We start from the raw sequence: 22,453 nt of genomic DNA on the forward strand, positions 1-22,453 counted from the left end.
GCATGTCCATATAACAGAGACAATAACTGGCCAATAAATGAACTATATAGTAATCCCCTCTTATCTGTGGGAGACGTTCCAAAGTCCCCAGTGGATACCTGAAATTGCAAATACCAACAAATACCAAACCGTACACACACACACACAATGCTTTTTCCTATGCACACATATCCATGATAAATAATTTAAAAATCAGGCACAGTAAGAGCTTAACAACAAGAACTAATAATAAAATAGAACAATTATAACAATATGCCAGCATCAAAACTCTTGCACCATGGGGCCATTAGGCAAAGTAAGGATTCAGTGAACACAAACACTACAATACTTCAACAGTCAATCTGATAACCAAGGAGGCTACTAAGACACTAATGGGTGGGGAACATCAACAGTGTGGATCCACCGGACAAAGGAATGGTTCACGTCTGGGCAGAACGAAGTGGGATGGTGTGAGATTTCATCACGCTACTCAGAAAGGTGCACGATTTAAAGCTTAAGAATTATTTATTTCTGTAATTTCCCATTTAGTATTTTCAGATCATGGTTGACTGCAGATAGGTGAAGCCACGGAGAGTGAAACTGCGGATAGGAGAGGACAACTGTGTCATCCTTTGTAGGTTCCTTTTCTTATATTTTTCACTTAAAAGCTTAAACTAATGTTTCTCTGCCCCAAGCAGTTTACAAATGTTGACCAATTTTGTTCTGAAAGTCTCTTGGCAAAAAATACTTACTTGAATCAAAAATTTCTTTAAATTTGGGCTATGCTACAAACCTCAATAAAAGTGGCATAATTTTAACTTCATCATTCCAGTTAACAAAAAGGCATAGAAATTCCATCACTCTACTCAGCCATCCTCCCTTCCTCTTGACTTCTTATCATTCCTCTGATCCTCAGACACACACAAGGCACCATAAGACAGGAACTGCTGCTCGAAGGCTTGATGATTCCAAGAGAAGTGAGAGGTAAGCTCTGCCCCACGGCTGTTTGCTCAGACAGCTGGACATGTATTGGAATAATCTGCTGTAGTCAGTTTCTTCATATTTTTATGTAGCTAAAGATTAGAGCAGAAACTCAAAAATCAGGAGTTCTGTGTTAAAATCCCAGGTTTGCACCTGACTCATGGCTGACCCTAAAGGCAAGCCATTTTAGAGAGGGGGAGTTAGAACATCCACATCTCTGTAATTAGCATGCCTATACCAACCAGTTCAGAAAAAAATACTTTGAGATTCCCAGGGGAGAAAAGTTACATAAATGAAAGAATGACATGGGATCCACCAGAAAATGTAGGATATTAGTCACACCAGTCAAGTTATAAACGTTTAATTTATCTGTATTGCTGTCATTAGGAATAAAAAGAGCACATTATACATCCTGATGAAATTCCTTTTAAACAAAGACTTTATGGCTTTTGGAACAAGTAAAGTTTGGTAAATTAAGTGAGATAAACCACAGAGAAAGGTGCAGCTAAACTGCTCTCCATAATGAAATTAATTCTTAGTCTGTAGCCGAGGCACTTGAGTAAAGTTTTTTCAAAATTCCCACTTGACAATTTAGGTTCTGCCTACTTGTGAATCACCTGCTTAAAAGAACAGTTACCAAGACTCTGTCTAGTATAAATTAAAGACCCAAAAGTATAGACTGTGTTCTTTGGTTAATCCTATGTCAACAGCTAGATGCTTTCTTAGGTCCTTTACTTTAGAAATTCTGGGATTCTCTGGATTTCAACAGGATCTCGCTGTGAGTGTAAGCTGCCCTCCTTTTGAGTGGGGCCCAGTAGTCACTGAGTGGGATTCTTGTGTGGTTGCTTTTCTCCAAGGACAATCTGTACTCCAGAAGGTAAAAGGTGTCCATCTGTGTGTGGTGCTGGCTCTAGCCACTCCAAAACCTCTCTGAAGACTCTCTGTCTGGGGACAAGACTGGGAAGAGTCTTCTGCTTGCTCCTTCCATATGCAGGGACGGCACGGCCATGGCCCCATGGGCGAGCCAGTAGGCACAAGGTGAGGGTCACATGGTCACCACAATGGAAGTGATACAGTGCTTATCCAACAAGACGGCATCAGAGAGGCATCCTGATTTTCTTTTCTCACGGCTGCCCCTCTTCAGGATTCCGTAACCGTAGTTACGAACAGTGGCTTTTAAATATGTGATTCCATGTATAAGAAAGCAAACTCTTGATCAAGATCCAGAATCCCACCGCGGTGTTCACTATTGCAGGGCTAGCGTGAAATGAGACCTGAAACGTGGCTCATCCGAGATGAGGTGTGCTGTGAAGTATAAAATGTACACTGGATTCTGAAGACTTCATACAGAAAAAGGAAGGTAAAATGTCTCAATAATTTTTTAATATTTTTACACGTTTAAATAATATTTGGGATTTATTGACTTAAACAAATATTCTTAAAATTACTGATACCTTTTTTACTTTTTATAGTGTAATAATCACTGATAATTTAAAATTATATAACATATGGCATGCATGTATAGCTTGAATTTGACTTCTATCAGGTAGCACTTTCTATAGTATTTTTTGTCCTGGTATGTTATAAAAAAAAAAAAAGATGTTAGCTTAGCTTAAGCTCAGAATGATAAATGAAACTGAAAAAAAAGATACTGGGCTTTATAAATAATTTGTTTCACTTAGGGATTGTACAACGTTAAAACACAAAATCATACTCTGTGCCACAGAACACTACATTTTGTTAGCAGATATATTTAAAAACAACATAAACTTTATACTAGATGGTAAATAATGCTGTATGGAAAAAGATGATACCATATTCTCAGTTTCTAAATCTTAACCTATGTTGAACTCCAGCCCCCTCCCTTTGAATATAAGGAAAGTAAGATTTGGAACGGTTAAGTGATTGTACGAGGCTAGACAGCCGCACGAAAAGGCTGAGGACCCAATACAGAGCACAACAGATGCTTTGCACATACATGAGGCTGTTTTGATCCCGGCGTACGGTCACTGTCCTCACCACAAAAAGCCTCAGTATGAGGAATGTGTAGGGATAAGATTTAATATTCCATTTAGAGATAAATTCCACAAGTATATCTATATATACTGTTAATAAAAACAAGTGATAAGGCTAACGCCCTCTAGGAAATGGATCATAGGGGTTTTTCTCTGAATGAGTTAAGCATTGACTTTCTAGAAATTGCTGTTAAAAAACTGGCATTGTGTTTTTAAGAAAAATCTCTGGAAGTTCTGGAAAAAGGGCAATTAATTAATTAAATTTATCACTAAAAAGTTCACTTCACTTCCCAAGGTGGTCTGATGCAAAATCTGTTCCCACAGCCTAGACTCTACAGTCAGGAAAGACGGAGGGTCTCGTTCTAAAGCATTTCGAAAGCAAAGAAAACAGCAACGTGCACCATATAGTTGATGTGGGTAATAGACAGGGCCATCCAAGAGTAACGTTTCTAAAAGTAATAAGCTTTCCCTGCATACTGATCCGCGTAACCAGAGCTGGGGAAACTGTCTCCAGGGACATGCTAATGTCTCCCAAAGAAGGGCAGTCAGAAAGTTCAGCTGTTCTATCTTTGGACCATTAATACTGTATGTTCAGTCAGGCCACATCCCAAAACACCTACAACTGAAAAGTAATTCTTCTCAAATGAAAACTGGCATATTAAGTGTACCCTCTGGGTTTGGGGAATGTTTCCCATCCCAAAATAAATTTTTAAGCACAAAGAGACAGTTAGAAATGGTCACTCTGCTGATAACCATGCTTTATTCAGTAATCTGTCAAACAGGAAAAAAAATGGCAGAAAAAAACAGACGTTTATATTTTAATTTCCTTGTGCCTGTTCCTTCCCCTATTTAAAAAAAAAAAAAACAAACAAACGTGGAATTTGTCAAAAGAATGAACAGCAATCATGAGAGTATGATACGCCTTCCACACCACATGGGCTAGTTTTCAAGGGAAAAGAATTACAGCAGAGAGAGGATGTTACCACACACATATAATAACGGTATGAACCATTCTGATTTGCAACATAAATTGAACCATTGAAGGATTTAAATGTTCCTCATTAACTTTTATTAGCCTCAATTTTTAACTTTTTTCCTTCCTCTTAAAATTAAAACTGGGCATTCCCTTCAACTTTGCACACCTTCAAGCAACATCCCGACTATGCAAGATCTGCGAGGGACCACAAACTACTCTGTAGGGGAAAAGCACCTCCAAACAACAAATCCCCCAGTAGAGAGTTTTTCCAATGTCTCTAAACTCTTGATAAAAAATTATAGGCCTGAGGCTACATTTGAAGACTCTTTCAAACTAAGCAGAAGAACAAAATATTTCATAATCTTATCATTTTAGAATCTACCATTTCTGATCACTAAAAATAAGTGATCTTGGCCGGGCGCGGTGGCTCACTTCTGTAATCCCAGCACTTTGGGAGGCCGAGGCGGGTGGATCAGCTGAGGTCAGGAGTTTGAGACCAGCCTGGCCAACATGGTGAAACTCTGTCTCTACTAAAAATACAACAATTAGCCAGTTGTGGTGGTGTGCGCTTGTAATCCTAGCTACTCGGGAGGCTGAGGCACGAGAATGAGTTGAACCCAGGAGGCAGAGATTGCAGTGAGCCAAGATCATGCCACTGCACTCCACCCTGGGCAACAGAGTGAAACTTTGTCTAATAAAATAAAATAAAATAAATAAGTGATCTAATCAAAGGATTGTGGGGAGCACTACATCTTTTGAGTTCTTTCTATGTAACAGCCAACAGGTTAAACACTTTGCATTATCTTACACAGTAAAATTTGAAAGCTTTAAATACAAACAATTATAAAACACAGTTTTAACCAAATGTGAAATGTAATGCCTACTGGGTGATGAATGTGATACCCCACCTTCCCTCAAAAAAAGAAAAAGAAAATACTCTGGGGTCTTCCCCTTTCCATAGCTTGTAGATCTCAATTACCCGTGGGATGTGCACAGACCAAAAACAAAAGAGAAAAAGAATAAAAATGAAATACACATATACAAACAAAACCTTTTGGGGACTGTTTCTAAAAACAAAGATTTAGAAAGCAGTATTTCACAAAGTGAAAAATAAGTGCACACTTGCTCAGAAAATTTTCAAAATCTGTAGAATATTACAACATAAAAATACAGAATTTCAACCTCATGCACGCACCCCTCTGAAAATGTGCCCAATGACCAGCTGGGATTCTGTGTGTACTGCAAGCCCAAAGCAGCATTACACATTGCCCTTCAGGATGAGACTGACCTTACCTCTGCCACACAAACTATAAACTGAATGTCACATCCTTTAGTTATGTAATTTGCTCATTGTTTATTGTTACCTTACTCCTTCATTGTTAAAGAAAACTAGTTATTAATAATTGACCCTTTAAGAAAATTTGTATGTGGTAAAAGTGTCTGGATTATATCCTCAGTTGCCTCAGTTTGCTGCCAAGGAAATTTGGTGGCTAACTATCTAAAAGATGTTTTTAGAAGCAAGTTTTCTTCCTCAAAGAATAGAAGGGTGTGATTTGTTTTAAAAGACCATATTCCAGTTACAGAAAAAAAATGCTATGTCAAAAATGACAATAATATGCACTTTTTCACCTTCGAAACTCTAGACTTGAAAGAAGCCCATAGTATAAGTTTTCCATCACTCCAGTTGAATTCTAAGACCACCAGTGAAACAGCACCACTCAGAAAACCACAGGGGTGGCCTTGCTAGAATACACATATAGCTGCTGAGGAACAGGAAACGAAGCCAGATGGTTCTGCTGAGGGAAGCACTTTTTTTTCTTTATAAAACCAAAAAAGTACTAATAGGTCAAACATAAAAATGCAGATATGGTAAAGCAGAAAGCTAACAGGAAGATTTATGTAAATAAGGCAAGCTTAAGTTTGCATTATGTTCCCATCTACATCAGTGAATGGATGTGGGGGGGGGAAAGGAAAAAATAATACAGTACATCTATCCTACAGATCTTTTTGTTGATGGGAAAAAATGCTACTAGCAATCCCATTTAGGCACTGCTGCTAAACTGTGGGAGCCAAAAGCCAGCATCTGATTTGTATTACATAGAACGTGTGTGAATTATCATGAAAGAGTTTTTTTGTATTTTTTTTGTTTTGCCTTTTGTTTTTTTTTAATTAAGAGAACCTTTAGGCCAGCGCAGTGGCTCACATCTGTAATCCCAGAACTTTAGGAGGCCGAGGTGGGTGGATCATGAGGTCAGGAGATCGAGACCATCCTGGCTAACACGGTGAAATCCCGTCTCTACTAAAAATACAAATAATTAGCTGGGCGAGGTGGCGGGCGCCTGTAGTCCCAGCTACTCGGGAGGCTGAGGCAGGAGAATGCCTGAACCAGGGAGGCAGAGGTTGCAGTGAGCCGAGATCAGCCACTGCAGTCCAGTCTGTGCGACAGAGTGAGACTCCGTCTCAAAAAAAAAAAAAAAAAGAGAGAGAGAGACAGAACTTTTAAATACAGAGTCTGAAGTAACTATAACCTATACTCTGGCTTCTTACACATCTGGTTTAATGTAGTTATTCACAGTCTCATGAAGTCCCAATGCAGGGTGACACATGACACCTGAGACTATTTCCAGGGAAGATCCCTGTGCTCCAAGTTCCCAAGGTGCACTCCTCACAATGTCAAAGGCAGAACTGCAGCAGGCACTGGGCCTTAGTCTTGTGTCTCCCAAGGATTTGGATGGCAAATTCTGGATCCTCTCCTGTCACACCCAACTATCCACCCTTCTTGACTGGAGTCTGCAAAGCTCAACACCCAGCCACTGAGCCTCCCTGAAGCAGAGCAGTGTGGTCATGCGCACAGCTCTGATGAGTGCGGTGCTAGGGCCCTCTCTCCAACACAGGCCCCGCCTCCTGCTTAGGCCTGGGCAGAAGTGTGCAAGGTTGCCATGACCTTGGGATGGTGAGGATACCTTGGGAGGTCTGCAAGTCAGGCAGCGGCCGGCCACTGCCCACCCTGGGCTCCAGTTACAGTAGGGAGCTGGCATCCGCTAAAGGGAGCGCAGCACAGAGGCCTCGCATGCCCTCAGGCCTCGAGCCATCCACTGTATCTGCAGAGAATGTGTATCCACAGAGAGCCAGTGGTTTTGCTTTTCCCATAAAGAAGCTGGACACTTGGATTTGAGGCTGAGTTGGTTTGACTCAGTTCAATCTCAGGTAGTTGAGCACCGGGGTTCAAGACGCTGTGAGAGATGGCAGGGGCTAGATGCAAGCGTGTCAGCCAGGCCCTGGCAAGGGCTCACAGGGCTGAGAATAAAGCGCTGCAGACAAAGCAGGAAATGGCCACTTCTTCAGTGAAGTGCCCAGGAGAGTAGGGCCCCTGAGGAAGGCATCTGCAGAGACAGCTGAGTGCCGGGCCCGAGCAGGGCAGGACTCCAAGGGCAAGCAGGGGCAGCCCAGGGCTGGCACAGTGCAGGGCCAGCGGCTCCAGGGGAGGACGCCGGGGCCCTGCCCAGGGCCGAGAATGCATGCTCCAGACAGTGGCCTTTATTCCGTGGTGGAGACATTGATGGTTTTAAGTTGAAATATGACAGTATCTGTACCTCAGAAAGGCGACTCTGGCAGCCATGTGGGAGGCAGAGAGAGCATCGCAGAGCAGGGCACAGCCAGCACGAGGGTCGGCCGGATGAATGCACCTGATCTGGGCCAAACTCAGCAAGCCTCTCTCTCTCCACCTTATTTTTTTCCCTCTAGTGAGAAAAATATGAGAATAGCACCTATCTTATCAGACTGCTGTGAAAGTAAGCTTGTAAAAGTGTCCAGTAGTTCATGCATTTTTAGTACGCAATAAGGTTTTGAAAATAAAGGCTAAATGGGTATTTTAATTAATGGTTCCAGGCTCAAGGAAGACTTTTTCTTTAAAATAACAACTGACCATTAGAGCTGTTCATAAAGAAAGGGCCATACTGGGAGATGGTGACACCTTCCTCATTTGGACATGTTCTGCCCAGCCACTGCTTATGCAGGCTTCACAAGTGGAAGCTAAGCTGTACCTGAAAATCTTGGCATTCTTACTGGTATAAAAACGGTCTTTTTTTTTTTTTTTTTTTTTTGAGACGGAGTCTCGCTCTGCCACCCAGGCTGGAGTGCAGTGGCTGGATCTCAGCTCACTGCAAGCTCCGCCTCCCGGGTTTACGCCATTCTCCTGCCTCAGCCTCCCGAGTAGCTGGGACCACAGGCACCACCCGCCTCCTCGCCTGGCTTGTTTTTTTTGTATTTTTAAGTAGAGACAGGGTTTCACCGTATTAGCCAGGATGGTCTCGATCTTCTGACCTCGTGATCTGCCCGTCTCGGCCTCCCAAAGTGCTGGGATTACAGGCTTGAGCCACCGCGCCCGGCCTAAAAACGGTCTTTAAACATTTTTCAGTATACAATCATAGTTTTTATGTAGTTTAGCCCTTTATTCCCATGATGTTTTTGATACCCCATTCTAGACTGACAACATGGCTGTAGGGAAAGGAAGACCAGTAGCCACCTAGTTACAGGGTAGCATGCCCACAGTGACCAGTGCTGGTGAAACGTGAGGGTGCAGCTGAAGGAAAAGGGGACATCTGCCAGCCGCTCACCAGGCTCTATCAACCCTTCACATGCGGGGTCGGGGGTTGTTCAAACTCAAGATGCCATTGGCCCTAGCACAGATTGTCCAAAGGAAGAGTTTTTATATTGTATTCCTAGCCCACAACTTGTGAAAGAAAGGGAGAGGGAGAGAGGAAGAGCTAGAAGGAGGGAAAGAGGGAAAAGAGAGGTAGGGATAAACAGCGGGGAAGGAGAGGGAAAGAGAGAGAGACAAAAAGGGAGGGAGAGCAAGAGAGAAAGACAATCATGGCACAGCGACATAGGAAGAATCCTACCGAAATGCTCAATAAAGCCAATGAAATTTCTTTGAGCCCCACTGGACTGCTAACATGTGAGAGCCCAACACCACGCACAATTAAACAAGCAAACCCACAATTCATTAGGGATGATTTTAATAGATGACTCATTAGCCAGCCAGTCAATGATGCTTTGTTTTCCCAAAGGCCCAGGCAGATGCTTAACTACAATGAGGCTTCCATTGCCACTGACAAAAGGCAATGGAATCTAAACCACCCATGCCACATCTTCAAGCTTCTTCAGGTGTTTTTTTGAAGATAAGCATCAAATGAAATGACTTCTGTTAAACTTGTATTTCCTGTACAGAATTTATATCTTCTTCAAATTATATGATTGTACAACTATTAAAATACCACTTACTGTAAAGGAAGGCTGTTTAGGACACAGGGCCTAGCCTTTTAACATTTGGCTCCTGAGATGTTTGCAGTTTCCTTCTCACTCAGTTTCTCACACCGGAGTGGTTTCACAGTATGATTACAGATATCAGGCCAGTAGCAGAGATGCTAGTTTATATGTAATTCCTAGTGAGAGGAATACGTTTTCTACACAATCAACACTTGAAGTCACTAAAAAACATGACTTTAAAATCTCACAAGAATGACTAAATATGCCAAAAATCAACCCAGAAACATGGCACAGTATCATGGTAAGCCACTGCCCTGAGGAGCTGGCAGAACAGGGCTGAAACCCACTGCCTGATACCAAGAGAAGACATCAGACAAGGGTTTCTGCTTTCAATGTCAGCCTTTTCCTACAAAAATGACAAAAAACAATTCGTGCTCTCCTAACCACGGTTAAACATGTGTTGGGAGAATCAAATACGAAGATGTAAACGATAAAGCACTACAGGAATCGAGAAGGACAACCTTCCAGGGTTTAAAATAAGTTCTAGTGACAGATCTTTGTATTTTACTTTCAAACTTGAAATTTAAGACCCAGACAAAACCAGCAAGTAACTCTTGACTAAAGGACACACTGTAAGAAAAAACACATGAAACTACGCAGCCCTTGACATCCTCATCTCTGCCTTTTTCTGGTGAGACGAAGTAGGCACAGCTCCACTACCTTGAATGGGTATCTGTATCCTGTGGACTTGGTGACAGAATGGCCCGAGAGACAGGAGGCCAGCCGAGTCACCTCCCCGGAATGCAACCTGTACCCTCCAGCACAAGCACCCACAAGTTATTGCTCTGCTTGTGAGTCAGAAGCTGGAGGACGGACCCGAGAACAGGGATATGTCGTCTGAGCATATGGGTGACGTGCGACCAGGGAGGAAATGAAATCACACTCACGAGGGACAGAAAATGGGACTGCAGAAGGCTTTTCTTTTCTTCTTACTGCACTGTGTACACAGATTTTCCCAGAGCCACTGTCAAATAACTACATAAGAATCTTTAAGTAAAATTCTGTATATTAATATAATAAAATATACTATATTAAAAATAAAGTCCTATTATTACAAGATGACCTGCTTCTAATGTGCATGTGTTGGTGATGGGTACAGACTGAGAGACAGGATAGGGAGGGGAGAAGGGAAGGGGTAGAAAGTGGGAAGGTTTTTCCGTAACAACAGCCCTTCCTTGGTGGGAAGGTTTTCCGTAACAACAGGCCTTCCTTGGAACTCTGGCTCTCTAGAAGAATCCTCTAACCAATGAGATCCTTGAAAACTGAGAGGAAACAGAGTGATGATCACACAAAAAGGTTTCTGAATGAGCTGATGTCGATATCATCAAGAACTCCCATGGGTACTTGGTCTTACAAGCTAATGCTAGATTAGTGATTTTTAAATATTGTTTTGTAAAACAGGTCCAGTTTATCCTTCTTCCTTTCCATTTTTCTATCTGCTTAGATATTCTTCCTTTAAAAATAGGAATAAGGCTGGGCATGGTGGCTCATGCCTATAATCCAGCCCTTTGGGAGGCCGAGATGGAAAGATCATTTGAGCTCAGGAGTTCAAGACCAGCCTGGGAACATAGGGAGGCCTTATCTCTACTAAAAAGAAAAAAAAATCAGCTGGGTATGGTGGTACATGCCTGTAGTCCCAGCTACTCAGGAGGCTGAGGTGGGAGGATCACTTGAGCCTGGGAGATCAAGGCTTCAGTGAGCCAAAATCATGCCACTGCACTCCAGTACGGGTGACAGAGTAAGACCTACCTCAAAATAAGTAAATCAAAAGTAAAAATAAAGCTAGGAATAAGGTCTAATAATAGTAGAATCTAGAGAAAATCAGGAAACTGGCCACTGTGTGAGAACACATAGACATTACTTCCTTTCCTTTATGGTCTGCACTGAACCAGAAAGAAAGGTGCTTGCAAACGTTTTGTTGATACCAAGTAAATCCAGCACCACTCAACCTAAGTGTGGTGAGATCATATTCTGGGGGCAATGTCTTGTGCTAGCTAAAGAAAGCATCTTTTAATAGTAAAAGAAATGGAACACATTTCATATATACAGATTTCATTTTTATAATTTTATGAAGAAACGATGGGCAGGGAGAGCCAATTCAGGTATTTACTGGGCATCTGTAAAGATAAAGAGGGATAGGATCCAGGTCCTGCCTTCAAGAAGCTTCCCCGAGAGAGACCGACACGAGACAGCTAACAAAGTTCTGACTTCCTCAGAGGTCTCCCTCACTTTTCTCTCTATAGCAAGAGCCCAACCATTCTCTCTGTGAGAAACAACGGTAAAAGTGATCTCAAGTATTTTACATAACTCTGAGAGGTACTTAGGGAAGCTATCCTATGGAGTGATTTCATCCCTTTCTTTGAGAACTCTACTAATAATTTCCATATGAGGCTTAGGCCAACAACGTAAAAACAATTTCTTAAAGGATTTCTCAATTTTGCCTTTACATAATTCGGCTTCTGTAAACTGCACCTGTACATAACTGGCCCTAGTAGAAGTCCAATTGTTTTTCTCTTCTAAAAGGAAAAGGAGACTTTTACTTAACTATACCCCACATTTATCTGTTTGGGGCATATGTAGCATAGTTTCTGAAGCAACTCTAACAAGTCAAAAATCCTCTGGTAATTTGATCCCAGGAGAACAATGGCTTTTGAATATTCTTCACCTTCGATAAGACATAGTGTAGGAGCACATGGAACAAAGTCCCCAGCCTGAATGAAACTTATTTCGCCAGCAAGTCAGTGTTAAACAGCTTATGCTTACATGAGATCTGACCCATTTCCTACAGTATCCAGTCCATGGTGCCCGGTCTTACCGTTGGTGCCCTGGGTCATCAGACCATCAGAGTCTAGGGGAGATCAAATCAGCACTACAAAGCCATCAATTATCCCAGCTTTACTGACGTCAACAGGTAGAAAACTGAAGTAACAGATACTAAAAATACAAATGACCCAACACTCACAGAGAGGATCAAACCTTCTTCTTTACCTGAGAAAAAGGATAAGGAGGATCTTTGTGGCATTACTGCTATAATTCCTTCCCACAGGAGAAGCGGAAGAGATACTTCTAGCAGGAAGTGAACGGGGCTGAAAATAAAACGTGTTTCTTTGCTTTTGGGAACATTTAGCTTAGAAAAGGTGTTGTTTTGTGTCCTTGGATACAAAGGCAAGATTAACATGCTTGTACTAGAGAGTCCCCTGAGGATGAGCCTGGGAACCTGGAGCTTGGGCTTGGGCATTCAAGTGGCCCACAAAAGGACGGAGCAGAGACCCCAGGCTTCTCCACCAGAGCTCTGAAAAGACAAAACATGTAATTTTAGTAAATTATTGCCTGCAGTAAAGGTGTTAAGAAGTAGGATAAAGCCAAACAGGACTTGAGCATTTAAAACAGAGATTGGACTTTCAGCTTGTGTGTGTATAGGAAAGAGACAGAGCAAGAGAGACAGAGGGATTAACATACGGTGTGTGTGCAAAAGACTGCCTCGATTGCAAACATGTTTTGCCCTCTCCAGAGTGCATGAGTGTAAATATGAACACTGAATATTGAAGATATATACCTTGTATAAGCAAAATCATCACTAAATTTAGATGATGTCACATCTTATAAGAGATATTTACATCTATTTCCCATGGACAGTCTTGTTATTAAAATTAAACAGTGAGTTTAGTTCATATTTTCAGATTTTCCAGACTTTCATGGAAGTCACAAAAAAGTGGGAGACACCAGTGAAGGAAGAGACAGCCGGGGAGCAGTGTAGGGAAAGAGGAAGGGCAGACCGGGCTGGGGTGGATAGAGAAAGCTCAAGGAATCTCATGGACTTGGTAAGTGTAAAAGTGAACACCTAACCTATTCACTAAGGGTGAGAAGTTCTTTAGTGTAAGAACTTTCTTACACTATTTTCCTAGTACTTTTGCTCTTAAGACTAGCACCATGACTTTCTCAAGTACAGTGGGTCACTTCATGGTCCGCAGTGGTATAATGACACTTCACATCAACGAGCATGACTAAAGGGTGGAGTACAAGCTTCCATCTTAATGTGGTTAATTGCTACCCATTAGAACTTAAGCAGCACTTACATGAAGTTTCATAGTCCTCATAATCCACATCCACAGGCACTATACCTAACCCATTTTATATGAATATGCAACTTTATTCTCTATGCATTTTCATCCTCTCTCCATACATATCCTTGCCAATAACTGCTTTTCTGATTTAATATCATATGCTCAATATTATGTGGTTTAAATCAAACTGAAAATGTGATCTAAGAATGCACCCAGTCTCATGTGTCTAAATTATCTGTGAATGAAAACTCGATTCATACTGGAAATATGGGTGATATAGGTGTCTTTCATTAAACAACACTTTAAAACGGGTGCTACAGGTTCTTATTTGGGGACACAGCAGCTCCTGGGATGTCATTCCAATCAAGCAAGACCCAGCCAGATAAAACAGGCAACTGATTTTCTACATTTTTCTAACTTATTTTAAATAATACACTGAAAAGTTTACCGTACAGGATGAAAAAAGAGAAAAAAAGAGAAATGGCAAGTTGAATTTGTTATACAGAGTTTTCCGCAGCCAGATCAGGAAAATGGTTTTTTGCTTAATCTAAACATTTGACGTTTCAAAGATGTAGGAAACTGTTACGAGCTTTTCTTTTCCTATAAATAAAAAGCTATTCTTTTCTCTTCATTAATCAAGGCCCTTGAACTGCCTTCCTTAAAGTTTGGTTTGTTAGAAACAACACAGAAACCACGTTCTTCTAAATACAGATAAAGGAGAGACTATTTATTTAGTTATTTTCATTTGTATTTCTTGGCGTATTTTTCAAAGGGATTGTATTAAATAGCCCCATAGAAGGCTAGAAGATTTTTTCCCATAATGGAAAACAATAACAAAACCTCACTAATCAATAAAAAAAGTCAAAATAAAAAATCGACGAGAATTATAACACATTCAGCAAGTAGGCCACGGACATATTTGCCTTCCAAGAAAGAACACCTTAGGCTCCTAAGTAATAATATGGAATTAGACTCCCAAAGTGAGTAGAAATTCAGTTGCTGGCCTTATTTCCTAACAGTCACTTGACAAAGATTCTAATAGAACAGATTTTCTAGGAAACTCTCCAGGTAAATATCCTCTGCATATAGTTACACAATGCCTTCCCCTGTGCTATGAAGACAGGAACGATGTTGTTAAGATAGAGAGCTCTCAGCAGAGGCCTGGTTTTTCTGGACCACTGTCATTTTATGAGACAGCTACAACCTCACCATTGCTTTCTGTTACGTAAGGCCTTACTAACAAACGGATTCAGGCACCACTAACACTTGAGACAACTGAAACACAAAAAGACGCTACTGCTATATGCTACTCTCCTGCATATGAACAAACATGGTCTACTGATGGTGACAGAGGCAGGAGGCAGACAGGGGCAGGTCCCTGGTGAAGCCTCACCTTCAAACCAAAAAGCCTGAAACTCATGGCCCAAGGTGACAACCTCTACTCCTGTTTGTCCACTCTCTCCTGAATGGTTCTTTCTGAATAATGCCTTTTTTGCCCATCAAATGTTGCCTTTTTCAAAACTACCGATGGCCCGTCCTGTACCCCATCCTCTGCCTATAAAGACCCCAGTCTCAGTCAGTAGAGCACAGAGAAGTGGTTTCACTGGAGAGAGGAGACTCGACTTCAGAGAGCGGCCGCACTTCGGGGGAGAGGCGGCTGGACTTCAGGGAAGAGCCGGCCGGACGTCGAGGGAAGACTACCTGTTTGTCCTGTCCCCTCCACAGCGAGCTCCCCTCTCTGCTGAGAGCCATTTCCAAAGCTAAATAAAATCCCCCATTGGTGCAGTGTGGCTGTGTCCCCTTTCAAACCTCCTCTTGAACTGTAGCTCCCGTAACTCCCACGTGTTGTGGGAGGGACCCAGTGGGAGACAACTGAATCACGGGGCGGTTTCCACCTCCTGTTCTCATGGTAGTGAACACGTCTCACAAGAGCTGTTGGCTTTAAAAGGGGAAATCCCTTTCACTTGGCTCTCATTCTCTCTCTTCCCTGCTGCCATGGAAGACATGCCTTTCGCCTTCCACCATGATTGTGAGGCCTCCCCAGCCATGTGGAACTGGGAGACCATTAAACCTCTTTTTCTTTGTAAATACCAGGTCTCCAGTATGTTTTTATCAGCAGCATGAAAACAGACTAGTACATCTGCCTTCACCATCCTTCAGGTGTCCACACCACCTCATTCTTCTTGGACTCCAGACAAGAGCTCAGGACCCACTGAGTGCAGGTACCCAGAAAAGGCTGTTATACTGGCCCTTTGCCCTCGCTGGCGGAGGGCAGCTGCTCCACGTGATGAGGCAAAGGGCCAACTGAGCTGATAACACACGGCTGTCCACAGACGGCAGAGCTAAGACAGCACTGTAACCCACCCTCTGGGGCTTCAGGGGCACAGGCACCCCCACCTGTGTACCACAGCAACACCCGCATGAAGACTGCTCCTGCCGGTGACCAGAGCAGCTGGTCTTGCTCTCTCACGTGCATGCTCCTTCCCGCAAGGGGTTGAGCGCAGCACGCTGAGTAAATGGGCTTGCTTCTGCCAGTGCACAGAGCAGCAGCCAGCCGGATCCCACACCCGCTCACTCATGTGCTCCCTCCCGCAAGCAGTTGAGCAATGCGGGCCAAATAAACGGAGCACCCTGTCACAAGTCCAATGAAACGGTCGTGAAAAATCTGACATCAATGGTGATTTTGCAACAAGCACACTTCCCTTAAATAAGATCTCAAAGTTTAAATGACATCCGATCCTTCCAGATTTGTGTCACATAGGATACAAAATGCTAGTAGAAGATGGACAGATGGGAAAGAAAGGACTGGGCAGCAGTGGGCAATTCTCCCAGCTCTGTCTGTAACCTACGTACCCTGCCAGAGGCTCCTCACCCTCCCCAGGTCTCTGTATTAGCTGAGAACTGAGAGCTGGAATGAAGATGAATTCATTCAGAAGACAAGGGACAGAGGGCACTGGAGACCTGACTACATATTTTCCCCAAACACACTCTTTGCTTCTTTACCTGATACAGCCAATAGCACAGGTTCAGTAAGATCTGACAGCTATCTCAGCCAGTTTCTTACCTTTAAAATCTATAAAAAGTCTTCAAAAGTTTCCAGCATGTAACAAGTGCTTAACATTTGGCAATTACATTTATTTCTAAAAGTAGTTTTGTTATTATTCAGTCTGTGCTCACTGTCCCCTGCCACCTCCACACACAAAAAAGGATGCAGGTATATGATGTTAAATTCTGATGAATTTCAACGCTAACCCCTAGCGATCTTCACGTCCTCCGGATTACCAGTAGGACCCTTCTGGAGCATCGGTGGGATTAGCTGTAGCAGGAAAACCTCTTGCCACTTTATACATGGCTTTTACTGAGTCCTGGAAAGAGGTTGGACTTAGGTCTCTTGATTAACCCTGTCTCCCAAGAGCAAGGGGTCTTTTTTGTGGGTGGTAAGAGCCTTAAGATACTCTGGCCCAGCTCCTACCAATTAGCTTATCAGTCAAAATGTTCTGGCTATAGCTGTGTTTCACATACTTTTATCAAAGTAGGACCTCAGTGGGACCATACACTGTCATTTGTAGCAACCAGAACAGTGACCATGGCAGGTACTCAATAGAATATGAGTTGAATGAACAATGCCACCCTGAGAAGTCAGAGGTTCTCCCCCTTGCTATTTTCAGCCACCACTGCTATAATCCTGACTGCTGGACACTGGTTGAAAATGGCATGCATTGCCACTACAGTGTTTCTCGTGAAGCTGCTTGAGCCTATATGGAGGGAGGTGGGCATAAAAGCAGGTTGTAGAGGGGTCAGGTAAATACTTAAAATAAAAATATTTTAAAAGTTTGAACTGCTATCTATATCCCATAAAATGCAAATTTTTAGTAACTTGTGTTTGTGCAAATTGTTTATAGCTGTAAGCCATTAGCACTACAGTAATTACTTAAATAGTAATTTTTATTCAAAATGCACAGCAATTGTAGACATTAATTACAGAATTTGGGTGGTATGTGGGTGTTTGAGGTAAAATTTATTCAATTATTCTGTATGTTTAAAAAGTTTTATAATAAAATACTGGAAAAGATCTAACTGCCTATGACTTTATTCAGAAGTACAATATAATTTAATATAGCTGTATGTATTTTTTCTTCAAGTTGAAATACTTCTTACTCATTTAAATAACTTTGAAAACATCTTGATCTAGGAAGCAAGACTACAGGTGGATGAAAATGAATTGGAATCAGCAACAAGTAAGGACTTTTTATAAATCATTGCAAAAATTTTTACAAGTCAGAGGTAAACTTTATTCATATATGTATAGCGCACTGATGCTAATTTTTTACAGGCTTTATATTCTGTCCTTTACACAGATGGAAAAATCAAGATAAAACAGCTTGTCTAAGCTGAGAAACAATCTACTTGCACAGCAGTGATCACCAGCACCCACCTCACAACAGGAGGAGAAAATGCTCTCTGTTCTTCATTACGGAAATTCACTGACAAGTAAAAAAGTGTCAGTCACTTCATCTAAAGGGTTACTAAAATTTTTGCGTATAAAAGAGAGGGGTTGTGATACGGCAGAGGGGCAGGGAAGTGCCAGGAGGAGAAGGGCAGGTCCCTGGTAAGGGCTCCACCCCCGGGCCTATGCCCATGGACTAGGTGAGGACAGGCACTCCTGCCTTCAAGCCCAAACGTTGCATTTCTCCAAGACCACCCTGGCCCACCACACCTCCATGCTGTGCCTATAAAAACCCCGAGACTCTAGCAGGCAGAGACACAAGCAGCTGGACATGAAGAGGAACACACAAGCAGCTGGATGTTGAGAGAATGTCGAGAGCACACCAACAGGCGCCAGTACACCAGCGGTCCATAGACCGGCGGAAGTATGCGGAGTTTGGCCGGGCGGAGAGAGGAGAGAGCTCCGGCCACTGAGAGACTCGACTCCAGGGGAAAACCACCTTCCCACTCCATCCGCCTTCTGGCTCCCCCATCTGCTGAGAGCTACTTCCACTCAATAAAACCTTGCACTTATTCTCCAAGCCCACGTGTGATCTGATTCTTCCAGTATACCAAAGCAAGAACCTCGGGATACAGAAAGCGCTCTGTCCTGGAGATGAGGAAAGGGGTCTAACTGAGCTAACACAAGCGGCCTATGGACCGCTACACTGAAAGCGCAGCCTGTAACACATGCGCGCTGGGGCTTCAGCTGTCAGCATTCACCTCTAGATACTGCTGCAGGGTTGGAGCCCCACAACCTGCCCATCTGCATGCTCCCCCAAGAGGTCTGAGCAGTGGGGCACCGAAGAAGCAGGCCACACCCCATCACAGGCTCTGCGAGGTGGATAAGGGAACCCTTCCCATTTCAACTGTGTAATTAAAATGTGTGTAAATGAGATGGTATTAGGACTTGTTTGATCGACATTTGCAAACACTTCTTTATTCTAAAGTTGATTTCAGTGTCAGGGTGCATATGTGTTTTAAACAAACTACTTCTCCTTTTTCATTTTTATGATTGCTGACTTTAATTTTGGCAACAAATTTACTTTTAGTCATAAATCTCTGAAGTAACCTTATGTTAATACATTTAAAATTGCAAGGAATGATAATATTTCTTAAAATGGAGAGTACCAAGCTATAAATTCTTACTTAATAATCGTACCTTTTCAGAAACCAAGAAATTTAAACTTTGTTCAGAACACATAAATGAGAACCATAAAATGCTTCCTACATCATCAACATATTAGAAACCCAGGAGAGTCCTGCATACACAAGACCCAGTTGTATTATGGAACCAATCAAGACTTGGATGGCAAAGAGAATGACCTAACTTTCTATCTGTCTCTCCATGGAATCCAACCATTTCCATTTTTATGTAAAGGGTGGAGTGTTTATGTATTTTTATTCAAAGGCTGGAGTGTTGTGTGAATATGTTGGCCTGTGGAAAGGCTGTAATGAGACCATCTTGTCAAGCAATAATAAAAATGACTTCATTTGACACAACCTTTTTGCACCAACCCCTATTTGAGCCAAAATGTTTATAAAATATTTTTATTTTATGCTAATTCAAATGTGGGCTTGTTGTGCCAAGATGTGGACTACACTTGCAGCAGTGCTAGCTTGGCATTTGGGGAGTGAGATCACAACACGGTCCTTCTTTCAGATCTACTAGTTTACACAAGACTTTCTCCTTACTTACTTAATAGTCTCATTCATTTTCATGAGACTATTTGGCCTATTTCTGAAATATCCCTCCTACTCCAGCCAATTACAAAGGTTTACACACGTTCATTTAAAATATATGGAAAATAAAGACAGTCTAAAGAAGAAAATAAACATAACATGTAAAAAGCACTATCAACATTATGGTATACCGTTTCCCTCACTATCAAAATCTATTAGATTCCCGACTCCTTTTTCACCTAAGTGCAAAATAATAAAATTGAATGAAATTTAATCTATTTGTTTCCTTGAACTTGGAGAAGAGTCTGGATAAAGAACACCTATATAGGGCCAGGTGCAGTGGCTCAAGCCTGTAATCCCAGCACTTTAGGAGGCCAAGGTGGGTGGATCATGAGGTCAAGAGATCAAGACCATCCTGGTCAACATGGTGAAACCCCGTCTCTACTAAAAATACAAAACTTAGCGGGGTGTGGTGGCGTGCGCCTGTAGTCCCATCTACTCAAGAGTCTGAGGCAGCAGAATCGCTTGAACTCGGGAGGCAGAGGTTGCCGTGAGCTGAGATTGTGCCACTGCACTCCAGACTGGCGACAGAGCAAGACTCCGTCTCAAGAAAAAAAAAAAAAAAAGAATACCTATATAGCTTATTACATAGCTCTATGCAGATGCTGACGGCTAGAAGGCTAAACGATAAATAGATATTATTGAGAAAATAATGTATTTTTACAAAACAAGCCTCTTATTTTGTAGTAGGTAAGGTCATTCAGGTTAGACAAAAGAAAGTTTTGGCTTCTCTTGCCAGTATCTACTTTCTCATAATTTCTAAGTGTGGACCTATATAGTTTTTGATGTGATGTTCTGAAAATATATCTAAGGATTAATGTCATAAAATGCTTCTTTGTAATTATAGCTTAGAAGCACATATTTAAAAGATCTAGGCTGGGCATGGTGGCTCATCCCTGTAATCCCAGCACTTTAGAAGGCTGAGGCGGGCGGATCACCTGAGGTCAGGAGTTTGAGACCCACCTGGCCAAAATGGTGAAACCCCATCTCTGCTAAAAAATCAAAAATTAGCCAGGTATGATGGCACATGCCTGTAATCCCAGCTACTCGGGAGGCTGAGGCAAGAGAATTGCTTGAACCTGGGAGGCAGAGGTTGGAGTAGGCCAAAATCATGCCACTGCACTCTAGCCTGAGCAACAGAGTGAGACTCTGTCTCAAAAATAAATAAATAAATAAATGATCTTAATGTTGCAATGTTCAAAATTTAAAGTCAAAGCTAATTATTTTGTGCGTAACAGAAATCACTATTAGGTGTTCAAACACACACACATTTTTTATTGTTATGAACAAAAAGAAGATCACAGGTGAGCCTAATCTCTGCACTAGCAAACAAACTAATTGTTTGCTTTCTTTTGTAGGCATTACAGTTTCTTTTTGAGTGGCATAAATGAACAAGAAAGCTGGGTCCGGTTTTCCAGAGAGGGATCACTCGGGACGGAAACAGACTCATGAGCACAGGAAATCTGTGAGCGCTTGAATAAGGACAGGCAACTCCAGGGAAAGGAAAACGTCTCTACCATGCTTGCTCATGTCTGGTCGCAGAACCAACACGGATATCAGGGAGATCAGGGCAAAGTAAAATGTAACCACTTGTTTATAAAAGAAAAATCATACTACTTGTATATGTAATATATGCAAAACCAAAACAGCATGTCTAGGAATCCCAAGAATGAAAATCTGAATTTCCCTTTAACAATATCCATTATTTTACAAGAGAATCATTATTAACATCTTTCTCTATCTCTCGTTAACAAGTAAAGCTCCACGACATGCAATATGACATGTTAAGAAGTGTGTGATGTAATAACCAGACTCTTCAGCAGCAGAAAGCAAGGAGTTCCATAAGAATATTACTCGGGGTGGGATTTAGTAGAATAATGTAAGTACGAGAATCTTGGATTATATACATTGAAATGAGGCAGTATTTCTAGATGATCTGAAAACTAGTACTTTTATACCCCCAAAATAAAGAGGAGCACCATTCAAACATTTTTTCCATCTATCTATCCATCCAACATCCAGCACAAATAATTAAAAGAATATTTGTGAAAGTTTTCCTCATTCAAGTACCAATCAGCGTAAGCTACCTGTGCTTCTGAACCACCGATCCCAGAATTGAAAGTAGCATGAGTGTAAACATATCTGCATCGGCAAAGGTTTGTATGCCCCCATCTCTAGGTCACACTTTTTCACTGTACGCTTGGCATTTAGAATATCAATGGATATGGGTATTTTCAAGAACGTAATGTGTCAGTTCCTACCTCCACATAGTCCTTGGCATGGCCCCAATCTCGTTTGGCATCCAGATTTCCCAAACTGAAACATTCCAGTTGTCCAAGGTAAATCTTAGCTACTGACCGGCTAATTTTTCGAGTAACGAAATTAGCTCCTAAAAAGAGGCAAAAGATGTATCATCAGTCAAGTGCATTTGACACATTTAACAGTTTGGTGAACCAAACCCAATTTCGGCCTCTGGGCATTTCTTTCATTCTGCACTCCCAGCCACGCTGTTAAAATAATAAAAGAAAAGAAAAAGAAAAAAGATCATTAACTGTCATTTAGACAAGTTAAGAAGCCCTAATTCTATGTGTCACATCAGCTCTACTTTCATAACAAATGTTTTTCTTTCGGGGACATCTTAACATTCCTAATTTGCTGCTTCAATATGCAGCCCAGGCATTAGGCCAAAGAAAAGCTGTTGGAATGCCAGTTTTTTTTACCAGAAAATTCAAAAGGGTTGTATAAAGGGAAATGCCAGAATGGACGACAGACATCTAAGACCACCCTGATTTTTTTTAAGAACACAAACATCATATATTCCTATTAATAAAGCTACTTTGGGACTCACGGGGAGAGAAAGAAACATAGCTTAGTTCACAGGG

General features: G+C 41.8%; 1 protein-coding gene across 5 annotated transcripts in view; it reads right to left on the reverse strand.

The window, feature by feature from the left end:
- The window catches only part of GMDS (GDP-mannose 4,6-dehydratase), a 632,097-nt gene that overhangs the window by 298,335 nt on the left and 311,309 nt on the right, over positions 1-22,453 (reverse strand). For all 5 annotated transcript variants that reach the window (XM_033216043.1, XM_033216041.1, XM_033216044.1 and 2 more), the window contains exon 7: positions 21,833-21,960. In XM_033216043.1, coding sequence (XP_033071934.1) covers positions 21,833-21,960 — 128 coding nt within the window. The remainder of the gene's footprint in view (positions 1-21,832; positions 21,961-22,453) is intronic.

The sequence above is a fragment of the Trachypithecus francoisi genome, unplaced genomic scaffold (genome assembly GCF_009764315.1).
Source record: "Trachypithecus francoisi isolate TF-2019V2 unplaced genomic scaffold, Tfra_2.0 Lachesis_group10, whole genome shotgun sequence".
NCBI lineage: Eukaryota > Metazoa > Chordata > Mammalia > Primates > Cercopithecidae > Trachypithecus > Trachypithecus francoisi.